This window comes from Astyanax mexicanus, chromosome 14, assembly GCF_023375975.1.
Source record: "Astyanax mexicanus isolate ESR-SI-001 chromosome 14, AstMex3_surface, whole genome shotgun sequence".
NCBI lineage: Eukaryota > Metazoa > Chordata > Actinopteri > Characiformes > Acestrorhamphidae > Astyanax > Astyanax mexicanus.
In genome coordinates this window covers 8,140,374-8,153,095 of record NC_064421.1, presented here as the reverse complement: position 1 = coordinate 8,153,095, position 12,722 = coordinate 8,140,374, and the positions used below count along the sequence as shown (strand labels likewise).

The window sequence follows — 12,722 nt, the reverse complement described above, 5'->3', positions numbered from 1 at the left end:
ATGTAGAGATTGTTTTCTAACATCTTCAGGTTACATTTGTTGATGATTTACATCTGCTGTACTCAGAGACGTGCAGCTAAGTTACGCTAATGCACACTGCAATAAAAGATTTCCATAACATCCCTCTGAAGTTTGACTTTTTTAGCACCATTTCAGTACTTATAGTCAACTAGTCATCATAGGCACCATAGGCCCCTGTAATGCGGCTTAGGCTTCTGTCATTTTTCCCCTTCCATTACTTTTACTTTTATACTTTAAGTAGTTTTAAAAGTAGTACTTTTATACTTTTACTTAAGTAAAAAATTGTGGTGATACTTCAACTTCTACAAAAGTATTTTTAAATTCCAGTATCTATACTTCTACTTAAGTAATGAATGTGAATACTTTTGACACCCTTGGTCATAATAGAAAACCTAGGGCCAGATCATACTAGTGAAAAGTAATTTGCTAAAATAATAAAGGATATCCTTTTTTCATTTGGACTTTCCTAAGTAAACTTTTGACCAAATATGGTAAAATATCACTTCTGTTAATGGTTGCATCTCATTTTTATGTATTTTAAAGCAGGGTTGATATATTTTAGAATCACAGCAACATATTTCAGCTTTAAATGTAAAATCTATTAGAAGATAGTTACTCTTTAAGATATGTTGAGTAGTGCTTGAGTAGTCTAGAATCTCCTGATATATATCCTCTGATATGCGTGAGCTTCTGTAATAGTTTTTTTTTTAGTGTTTAGGTGAAATAAAGGTGCAGCTATAATAAATTGGTCTAGTGTTGTACGAGATATTTACAGTATTTACAGCATCGGTTACTGACTGATGTTTATTACTGGGAGCTTTTAAATTTATTCCAGTTATTTATTACTTCATTAATTTATTAATTTGCTAAAAAAAATCAAATTAAATTGTACACTTTAAAATACTTTCTTGAAGGTGATTCATTTAGATTAATCAATCATAGAGCATGTATTTAATTTGGTATTGGTATTTGTATTTAATAGCTTAACAGCACTACTGAACACATATATTAGCATTGTGAAGCACTATTTGCATAAATAAACACTGAATCCAGAAGTAAAGTTAGTAATTATTAATTATGTCGCTTAGCAACAAAAGCCTACCTTAAAGGAGCAACATGGGAAAATATTGCAGATTTATTCAATGACTTTTCAGCAAATGTTGCCCAACACATTTTAGCCTGTTGCTTAGTAACAAGAGACTTGTAATGCTACACTGTATATGATAAATTACCAGTGCATTATGGGAGATTGTATTTCGCTAAAATTTCTAGTGAATGATGTATGAATTATTTTTTTAAAATGTACTTTAAAATGTAAACATGGATCCATTTCAGTCCCATTTTGATGTTTTGAGAGTTTGAGATGATACCATTGATTGATTAATGCAGATGTGCTTCAGGTTAGCATTATTTTTGTGCTGGACGATGGTTACTCTTCACTATTCTCTCACTATCAGTGGAGATAATGGATCTGAAACATAATTGACTGTGGGACTGACTATTGTGTGTGATGAATGTACCTTTCATCGCTACATTGCATTGCAAATCAGGCATTTGCATGCTTCTTTATGCACATTTGTATGAGTACCAATGGGATTGTCTGTGGTGTGGGGGTTAAAGTGCTATATGTTGTAGTGTTTCAGTACTGTAGGGTGTAAATCATACATTTACAGAATATCGTTTATAAATTGCCCAATGATACAATGCCTGAATTTTCTCTTTAACTGCATCATTTTAATAATAAAAAAAATTTAAATGCATAAAAAACAGTGACACACATTTGTATATTGTTGCTGTCTAGTGAAAAACAAGTATCTCCAAAACTGCCACTTTACAGGAAAGAGATAAAAACCTTCTTAACTTTCAATGGAAAATGATTTTATTTCAGTTTGTTTGGAAAATTTCTACTGGTCTATTCATCAAAAAAGTGACAGTGTAAGGGATAGTTTGTCTGTTCAAATTGTGTATTAAACTAAAAACCAACAAAAATGAAACATTTGTTTTACCTTGGAAATTGACGATATGTAATTTTTTTTAACCAAATATTAGTTTTTTTCTGTTATTCACAGTATGTATGTATGGAGGTATATACATATACATACATATATGTATATACCTCCATACATACATACATACATACACACATATGTCTATATGTGATAAACACATATAGACATATGTGTGTATGTATGTATGGAGGTATATACATACATGTATGTATATATAGATGTATATATGGATATATATATATATATTAGTTAGGTAAAAAAAATGGTAGGCAAAATAAGCTAATAGCTTCAGCCTATACCTTTTTGGTTGTTTAAAGAGATTGTTTAAATGCAAGATAGAGGATGTGATTTTTTTCTTTCTTTTTCTCTTTTCTTTAAGTTCTGTTCTTTATGTTTGTATATGTTTTGGCAAAAAACGAAATAAAAAACTACTACTAAAAAATTGTATCAAACCATCATATGAATAAAAAAGAACTATTACTGTTGTAATAGTAATCGCATGCTTAGTAATCGTATGTTGAAACAGATATAGTATGCTTAAGTTGTTTTTTTTTGTGGTTTATAGGAAAAATGGGTTTGTTCACTACAGTTATGAATGCAACTGTGACATTCATAGAAAAAAAAATAAATGTACAAAAATTGTAATATATCTGTATAAAACAACCCTAAAATCACTCAATGTAAAATATTTGTTAATATATATACAGTGAGTCCAAGAAGTATTTGATCCCTTGCTGATTTTCTTTGTTTGCCCACTAATAAAGACACTATCCTTCTGCACTTTTAATGGTAGATATATTCTAACATGGAGAGACAGAATATCAAGACAAAAATCCAGAATATAATTTTAAAGAATATATTTTAATTAATTTGTATTTCAATGAGGAAAATAAGTATTTGATCCCTCTTGCCAAACACACTCAATACTTAGTGGCAAAGCCTTTGTTTGCAAGCACAGCGGTGAGACGTTTGTTGTAGTTAACCACAAGTTTAGCACACACACCAGGGGGAATTTTGGCCCACTCTTCTTTGCAGATCCTCTCTAAATCATGAAGGTTGGTGGGCTGTCGCTTGGCAACTCTGACCTTCAGCTCCCTCCATAGATTTTCGATCGGATTGAGGTCTGGCGACTGGCTGGGCCACTCCATGACCTTAATGTGATTTTTCTTGAGCCAATCCTTTGTTGCCTTTGCTGTATGTTTAGGGTCGTTATCATGTTGGAAGACCCAACCACGGCCCATTTTCAGATCCCTGGCAGAGGGGAGGAGGTTGTCCCTCAGGATTGTGCGGTACATGGCTCCATCCATCTTCCCAGTGATGCGGTGAAGTAGCCCTGTACCCTTGGCAGAGAAACACCCCCAAAACATTATGCTTCCACCTCCATGCTTGACGGTGGGCACAGTGTTCTTGGGGTCATAGGCAGCATTTTTCTTCCTCCACACATGGCGGGTGGAGTTGAGGCCAAAAAGTTCAATTTTGGTCTCGTCTGACCACAAAACCTTCTCCCAATAACTTGGTTCATCTTTCAGATGATCATTGGCATACTTGAGGCGCGCCTCCACATGTGCTCTCTTCAGCAGGGGTACCTTTCGGGCACTGCAGGATGTGAATCCATTGTTGCGCAAAGTGTTGCCAATTGTTTCTTTGCAAACTGTGGTCCCAGCTGCCTTCAGGTCATTTGCTAACTCCTGCCGAGTGGTTGCAGGACGATTTCTGACCGTTCTCAGCATCATTGCCACCCCACGAGGCGAAATCTTCTTTGGAGCACCGGGCCGAGGTCTGTTGATTGTCATGTTATACTCTTTAAACTTTCTGATAATTGCACCAATAGTTGTTACTTTCACATCCAACACCTTACTAATCTTTTTGTAGCCCATTCCAGCTTTGTGAAGGTCAACAATTCTGACTCTGAGGTCCTGTGACAGCTCTTTGGTTTTACCCATGTTGGAGACTTGAAATCTGTGTGATCTGTCTGATTCTGTGGACAGGTGTTTTTCACACAAGTGATTAGTGAGAACAGGTGGCTTCAGGTCAGGTAACAAGTTGATTGGGAGTGTCTAACTGGTCTGTAAAAGCCAGAACTGCTAATGAATACTAAGGGATCAAATACTTATTTCACTCCATGAAATACAAATCAATTAATATATATTCCTTAGATTTATTTTCTGGATTTTCTTTTTAATATTCTGTCTCTCCATGTAAGAATACATCTACCATTAAAAGTATAGAATGATCATGTCTTTATTAGTGGGCCAACGAAGAAAATCAGCAAGGGATCAAATACTTCTTGGACTCTGCTCCACATACAATTGCAGAAAGAAAAGATATTCTTATTTTTATGATTTTTAAATTGATTCTTAATTGTCATTGACTCAATTGCAGATAGATTACTTAAAAAGCTTAGTTTAACATTTCAGGATAAATGAAATCATCTGTCTCTCTCTCCCTCTCTCTCTTTTTTTTCTATAAAGGATATTGAGTCATTGATGTCTGAGGGGAATAAATCTCGCACAGTAGCCGCCACCAACATGAATGAGGAGAGCAGTCGCTCCCACGCCGTCTTCAACATCATCCTCACACACACACTCAAAGACCTGCAGTCTGGGGTAAGCTGTAGCCCTGATGATGATCTCAGTATATGACCTGTACTTCTGTTAAACTTTCTTTTTATAATCAGCATTAAATGCAAATAGTTAATTTCAGCCATTTTTGTTCCCTTACAAACTTCTGTAAAAAATAATTGTAATAATAAATAAATAATATCTGATTGTCCAGTTTCATCTTAAACCAGAGCTTAAGGTCTTCTCTTATTTTCTCATCTCTATGGAGGATTGAAAAAGCAGGAAAATCGATGAATAAGTCATGTGGTTTCCTGACTCGGGTGTCAGCTTATCTCTGGCCCCGTGTGCTTTTGTCACTGCGTCCCTCTGCTCTGTCTTTTTTGTTACAGTCACCTGATTCAGCTCACTTCCCTTCCAGATCAATAATTCAGCAGAGACTGAGCCGTACCTCTTGCTCAACAGGTGCACTGCACTCAAATGCAGATGTGCCTCTAAATATAGCAGCAGCGTCCTTCAAACAGGCTCAGAATTAAAGGCTGAGGGTCTCTTTAACTGTGCACTCTGGGGTTATATGATGTATATCTATATATGTATACGCTATGTGGACAAATGTATTGGGACACCTGCTCTGCTATTCTTTCTTATGAAAGCCACTTTACTTAAAAATATATATTTATAAAAAATAAAAAATCAGTTTATGCTGCTTTTTTGGAGTAACTTCACCAGAGAGCATTATTCTATTGGCAGTGCGTCTCCTCAGGGACTAGGCAAGCTGTGTATGTGTTTTTGCAAATTAAAAGTAGCTTTAAATCCTTAGAAAGGAATTTCCAAAAACGTATGGACATTTAAACTGTGTCTGAAACACAAGTTTAAATGTGTCACACAAGTGCTGACTCGATGTCTTGTTGCCCACACTATCTCACTTAGAATACAGTGTGGTGATGAAAGTCTCGTGTATCCAAATGAAAAGGAAATCAGATAGGGACACTTAACTGCTAAATTAGCTGTTAGCATTTTAGCTCCAAATAACTGAAGACTAGATTATTAAACTTCGATTCAGACATATCTGGGCACCATCCTGTTTGAATATATTCGCAGGACACTTTTTTTTTTTTTTTGCAATAAAAGAAAAATAAATGAAAGGGAAGATGACGTATCTGAATAACCCCAGCATGTAATGGTTGATAGGGCCTATCTTTAAGCTATGTCTGGAAGCCATTATATTTATTTTTAGTCTCCCCCTGTATATTAGAGATATCAGTAAAGTTTTAAGTGCAGAATCAATAATATATATTATATATTTTAGAACGCACAATAATTTAATCACAAACAGCATGCAAACCTAGCACTTATGTGTTTTGAGCAGTTTCTGTTTCCTTCTCTCCTCTCTTTACTTCTTTTCTTCCTGCTTTCATACAATCTTCCTTCCTCCTTCCTGCCTTTCTGCGTTCCTGTCTGTCTGCGCTTCTTCATCCTGTATTTCTGTCCTTTCTTCCTTTCCCTCTTTCTTCATTCATCCCTTCCTTCCCACTTTTCTGTCTTCTTTCCTGCGTGCCTGTCTGCCTGTCTTTCTTCATCCAGTATTTCTGTCCTTTCTTCCTTCCCTTCTTTCTTCATTTAGTCCTTCCTTTCTTCCTTCCTTCCTTTATCTAGTATCCCTGTCTTTCTTCCTTCCCTTCTTTCTTCATTCAGTCTTTCCTTTCTGCCTGCCTTTCTTCATTCAGTCTCTCATTCCCTGCTTCCTGCCTTCCTTTCTGCCTTCCTTCTTGCATTCCCTTCTTCCTGTCTGCCTTTTTCTTTATTCAGTTTTTGATTCCCTTCCTACTTTCTGCCATTTTCTTTATTCAGTTTTTAATTCCCTTCTTCCTGCCTGCCTTTTTCTTCATTTAATCTGTCATTCCCTTCTTCCTGTCTGCTTCTCTTCATTCAGTCTTTCTCTCCCTTTTTCCTGTCTGCTTCTCTACATTCAGTCTTTCATTCACTTCTTCCTGCCTTTTTTCATTTAGTCTGTCATTCTTCCCTTCTTCTTGCATGCCTTTCTTCATTCGGTCTTTCCTTCCTCCCTTCTGCTCTTCCTGCCTGCTTTCTGGCTGTTTCGTTTTCTCATTCATTCCACTGCAATTTAATAAAATCTTGGTTTTGTAATGAACAGAATCTACATTCATTAAAATATAATTTTTACTCTACTGTTTTAGTTTTGCTGGTAGATCAGTGTCATAAGGCTTTAAACTCTCTCTCTTATATGAATGGGTTCTTTGTTGTTCCACTGCGGTGTCAGATCTTTGCCCCCTCTCTCTCTCTTGCATCCCACCAGCACTGAGCTACACTTTATTCTGGATGGTAAAGTGAGCAATGGGGTTTATAGTAAGGGCTGAGCTGGTCTGGCTGTTCTTCATCCTGCAGCAAGCAGCAGTGTGCGGGACCCGGCAGAACAATGGGTACTTGTGTCCTGGTTGGCATGGCCTGGTTCGCCTTTGTTCATGCTCTGCTTGACAGTTTAGCACAGTTGGGTCTGCCTAGTCATTCATACACAAATATTCAAACAGCCGCTCTATTTTGGGGAGGAAGGATGCAGGGGGAGCCTGACAGGCATGAAAATGTGTAAATAGTGAAGGTTGTGTGAAGGTGAGGATTGTTTTTCTCTTTTAATCAAAGCACCCTGCAGCTCTGGATGATTGAGTGTGAGTAAATCCTCTCTCTCTCTCTCTCTCTCTCTCTTTCTCTCTCTCTCTCTCTTTCTGTGTGTATCTGTCTCTCGCTCTGTGCAGACCAGTGGGGAGAAGGTAAGTAAGCTGAGTTTAGTGGATCTGGCCGGGAGCGAGAGAGCAGCTAAGACTGGAGCCGCCGGCGAGAGACTGAAGGAAGGCAGCAACATTAACAAGTACATAACCATTACACTTATTGCTCTCTCTCTCTTTCTTTCTCTCTCTTTCTCTTCCTCCCTCCCTTTCTCTCTTTCTCTCTCCTTTTTAAGCAGTACCTAAGCTTTATTATGGTGTTTTCTCCATGATGCATTCATTCCACGTTGCTATTTTTACCCTGTTTTCTTCTCCAGTGGTTCACAGTTTTAGTACTGCTCTGAATGTGTCTGAGTAATGGTACAATTTTACATGTACGACTGGATTCTGCTTGGCATCAGCTGCCAAAGTCTGAGAGAGCATAATTGGCCATGCTCTCTGTGGGTGGGGTAGATGGTGTGCTCTCCCCTCATCACTCCTAGTGTGATGTTCGGCACAAGTGTCTGTTAGCTGATGTATCAGGGCTGGGTTGCTGTGCTTTTCTCAAAGCATTGTGGGTTCCTTGTAGTGCTGGCCGATTATGACCTAAAAAAAAAAATCTTCGATTTTTTCACAAAATTAGGTTTTCCCCCCTACTAAAAATCTAATTACAGATGATATAGAAATGGTTCAAAAGTAGGTTTGAGAAAAAAAACGATTATACGCTTTGGGTTGAGTCAACTCATTCTCACTGGAGAGTGATGAAGCTGCAGTTTTCAGAAGCGGTAGGATTTATTTTTAGCTTTATCCCACCGGGTGTTTGTGTCGAAAGTGCTGGAACTGTTTTCAGTACGAGCTCAGTCCTCATACTGAGCGGAATGAAAATTTGTGGTCGTTGGTCTGTGGGCGGTGCCGGTAAACATGATACGACGGATAAACACTTCAGAAATGAGTAGCGTTTATTTTTTATTTTTTTATTTTTTATTTTTAGCGGATATTTTACATTAAAAAGATAAAATGTCTGTATTGTGACGGCAGCCCTGGGCATAGGGGCATGGCCACCGTGACCCAGCAGTCATGTACCTTTATTTAGATTCAATACCCAAACAACTCATAACATAACTATGCTACATTACATTTATTACTAACTTATCCCATTTTCTCCCCAATTTAGAAAGTCATTTAGCCAACCCACTCATTAGGACTCCCCCTAATCACTAGTAATGCCCTCAGCACTAGGAGGGTAAAGACTAGCACATGCCTCCTCAGATTTATGTGAAGTCAACCACAGCCCTTTTTTTTTTTTTTTTTAAATATAAAAACACCTGCTTCTGATATAGCATTACTGGGAAGCTAGAGCACTCTAAGGAAAGCACATCGACCCAGCTCTGATATATTAGCTAAAAGACACTTGTGCTGACTGACATCACCTTGGGAATGTGGGGTAAGAGGTAATGTTGGCTGAGAGGTAACTCTGGTTCTGGAAAATTGGCTGTTCAGAAATGTTAAATTCTTTAAGCCATAGCTTGTACCAGTGTTGATCATTGGGTAGCTAATAAATCCTTGGCTTTATGGCCTGTGTACTGTGAAAGAGAGATTTTGTGTGGTCAGAGAGGAACCCTGTGTGCAGTCTGTCTGTGTGACTCTCTGTCTCTCTCTCTGGCACTCCGGGCAGGTCTCTGACCACTCTGGGGCTGGTGATCTCGGCGCTGGCTGATCAGGGGGCAGGGAAGAACAAGAGCAAGTTTGTGCCGTACCGAGACTCCGTGCTCACATGGCTGCTGAAGGTAACGCCAGTGAATCTGCCACATCAACACAAACTACATTTCCACAGGGATGCCCATTTTCCTCTTAGTCATCCGTGCCAGCCTACTCTTTCTGTCTCACTCTTTCTACCTCTTCATTACAGACAAACACACGGTCATGATCACAAACAGAAAGGGAACAAAATAAAACATTTGGCCAAAAGCTGAATAAAAAATAGAGAGAGTTTTCGCAGTCTTTAATTAAATGTGGTACCTTTTTCACAAATAAATGTGTAAATGACACAGCATAGCTAGCTTATACAACATTTATAATATGGCAGAAGACATACCAACAAAGCACAGTACATTTACCATCATACACTTAGTGCTATTCTAATTATAAATTCACTTCAGCAGTGCTATACTAGTCACATATTTAGCCCTTTAGTTAGCTAACTACCTCAACAGTGTTACTCAAGTCACCTGTGAGTGAGACTTTTGGTAAACTGACAAATGCTAAGGCTAATGTAGCTGAGCTAACGTTACTATCCTAGCTCTGAACAGCTTGTATCTTTTGGTCTAAAAACAGAGAGTCAGTTTGTGAAAAGTTAGTAAATTGCCATTAAGTATAGTAAATGTAATATAATTTAATTTAATTTGTGCGAGTAGAGTGTATAAATGATACCTGTGTGTGTAAGGTATTCAAAAAGATATTTTCGAATATTTTAGAAATATTCAGTGCTACCTTATTTAACATTAATTAAATATAAACGTATAGTTACTAAAATAAATATCTATGTGCACTTTATTAAAAATGACCTGTTTCAGTCCTGCTCTGTTCACTGATCTGCTCTCCTCCTGTCCTCTTAACTCCTCCAGGACAGTTTAGGAGGGAACAGCCGGACTGCCATGGTGGCCACGGTGAGTCCAGCAGCTGATAACTACGACGAGACGCTGTCCACACTACGTTATGCTGACAGAGCGAAAAGCATCGTCAACCACGCCGTGGTGAACGAGGACCCCAACGCCAGGATCATCCGAGAGCTGAGGGAGGAGGTGGAGAAGCTACGAGACCAGCTCACACAAGCAGAGGTACACCAAGCATACTGACCAAGCATACTGAACAAAGCATGCCTCAGCAGAAAGTGAGGGTTTAAAATAGCTTTGGCACTGATGTGCTAATTTGGAAGTGAATCAGATTTGTTGAAATTGTATTGCTTGAATTACATTCGATTATAATAACATTTCAAGTTTGTAAGTACGCAACTAAATGTTGACTTTTTGACCAAAATAAAGTTCTTCAGAGATTCATTCAGAAATTCACATCAAGAAAGGTTATATAGTGGTATTTTGTTCTGTTTATTTTGTGAGTTCCTTCAGACACATATAGACAGTTGTCAGTGTATTTTAAAACCTTCTTTATTAAACAAAATCTAATATAATCTATTATAATCTAATCTAATAATCTAATTGAGTAATTTTATTCAATAGCAGCCTATAGCTCTATTTGAACTAGATTCGGTTTTATGGATGCAACATAATTACTACTCCACATCCTCAGTAATTTAGTCCCGCCAGAATACACCACGTCAGTTATTTTAATAGGGTATGTGCTCCTGTATTATTAAAAACTCCAGAGCCTTTAAACTTCTGTAAAACAAGGCGTAAAAATAAAGGTTTAATTAATACAGCATGAATTGAGGCTGAATTTGTTGGCTTTTCTGAAATATGGAGGCACTGAAGGACTCATAAAACCTCAAGTGTTAATCAATGTAAAACACTCAAATCCAAAATGCAAGCCAAATAATTTATCCTTTTTTTATTTATTTATTTATTTATTTTTTAACTTTTGTTAAATCATTGAGTAAAGTGGTCTACAGCCGCCACACACCTGCTATGAAAATGTGAAAAAGTAGCTGATGTATTTCAAACTAAACTTTCATTTAGATTGGTTTTCATAATAATTTTGGAAGTGACAGCTGTGTGTAAATTGAGGAGCCACTCCCATCTCAGTTGTTTATACCAAGATCTCATACTCTGTGCAAGTCGGTCATATATTTTCCCAACATCATGTAGTAAAAATACATTACTCCACCTACACTAATAAAACTAATTATCTGAATAGGGTATATGTTCACTGAAAGTTTTTTGGATAATTATCCCAGTATTACGTGTAAGTTTATTAATTTTGAGCCAGTGTCTTTTCTTTGTCTTCTTCAGTCTATGAAGGCTCCAGAGCTGAAAGACAGGCTGGAGGAATCTGAGAAGTTAATCCAGGAGATGACGGTCACCTGGGAGGAGAAGCTGAGGAAGACTGAGGAGATTGCACAGGTAATCAATGCCACATGATGGCATCTGGTTTGAAGAAAAAGTCAATAAAAGTCCCATTCTTTTATGGTCTGAAAAGATTATTTAAAGATTAAAGAACACTGTATGTGCTTTATTAATTTGTAGGTTTTAAATGTATTGAAGTCCTGATATGATTCTTGCTCTTTTCTTTAGGAGAGACAAAAGCAGTTGGAGAGTCTGGGCATCTCTTTGCAGTCGTCAGGGATCCGAGTGGGAGAGGATAAATGTTTCCTAGTCAACCTCAATGCTGACCCGGCTCTTAATGAGCTACTGGTTTACTACTTAAAGGTACAGTATTGGCAGCATATCCTTATTTTTTTGACAAGTGACATAAAAAAGTGCAGTTTGGTATAATATTTACTTAAATCAATACTTATATTTTACTTTTACCCAAGCAGAGTGGCACTTTATTTGTTACTATTGCATTTTGACATTTATTATTGCGTTATAACAGCTTGTACACAGAGTATAGAGACAGAGGGCCCTATTGTTCACCCTGTGCAAGGGTCACCACGATACTCTTTGCTATCTTACACCCCGTCAACAGTCTATTTTCATGCCTTGCACCCGCACTGTTAAAATAGCATCAGAGTTTAGGAATAAATCAACACTGATGGGCATGGTGGTCTAGAAGTGAGGTGTGTTCAGGGAAATTTCTGGTGTGTTTCTGGTATTTTGGCGGCAGAAAACACAGGAGCTCCACTAACTGATTAAAACCATGACAACAGTCAATCGTCAGAATCCATTCTTATAGGTGCGCACACCCATGATTTATTAAGACAATTAGTACATGTTTTGTGCATACCAAAGACACAACGACACACCCTAAATCCATCTGCATGATACACAATGTTGTACAGAGTAATTTGTACTTTTGTAGGTTTCTGGTAAGCTAATGGGATTGTTTTGCAGGAGCATACCAAGGTGGGCTCAGCAGATTCCCAGGACATTCAGTTGTGTGGAATGGGCATCCAGGCTGAGCATTGCGTGATCAACATAACCCCAGAGGGAGCAGTTTTCCTCAACCCGTACCGAAACTCCAGGTAATGCAAGATTCAGTCAGAAGGAAGCCTCATTATTGCTCTCGTTATGCTGTATATGCCTTTGCTCAGTCAAACTCTGCTCCTTTACTTATTATTGTTGTGTTTTTTTTCTATTCTTTCAGGTCAGGAAATAGAATAAGTGTACAGACAAAAAAAAAAATTTAACTACAATCTAGCTTTTATTAACTACAAGTTTTTAGAAGCTAAAAGTGCACAATTTGTTTTATTAAACACATTTATAAATAATTAATAATGTAGTGTAACTCCATTATTCCCC

General features: G+C 37.6%; 1 protein-coding gene across 3 annotated transcripts in view; it reads left to right on the top strand.

Moving 5' to 3' along the window:
* The window catches only part of kif13ba (kinesin family member 13Ba), an 87,700-nt gene that overhangs the window by 39,182 nt on the left and 35,796 nt on the right, over positions 1-12,722 (top strand). For all 3 annotated transcript variants that reach the window (XM_049463858.1, XM_049463857.1, XM_022673221.2), the window contains exons 8-14: positions 4,502-4,636; positions 7,360-7,472; positions 8,984-9,095; positions 9,933-10,145; positions 11,274-11,384; positions 11,556-11,690; positions 12,315-12,445. In XM_049463858.1, coding sequence (XP_049319815.1) covers positions 4,502-4,636; positions 7,360-7,472; positions 8,984-9,095; positions 9,933-10,145; positions 11,274-11,384; positions 11,556-11,690; positions 12,315-12,445 — 950 coding nt within the window. The remainder of the gene's footprint in view (positions 1-4,501; positions 4,637-7,359; positions 7,473-8,983; positions 9,096-9,932; positions 10,146-11,273; positions 11,385-11,555; positions 11,691-12,314; positions 12,446-12,722) is intronic.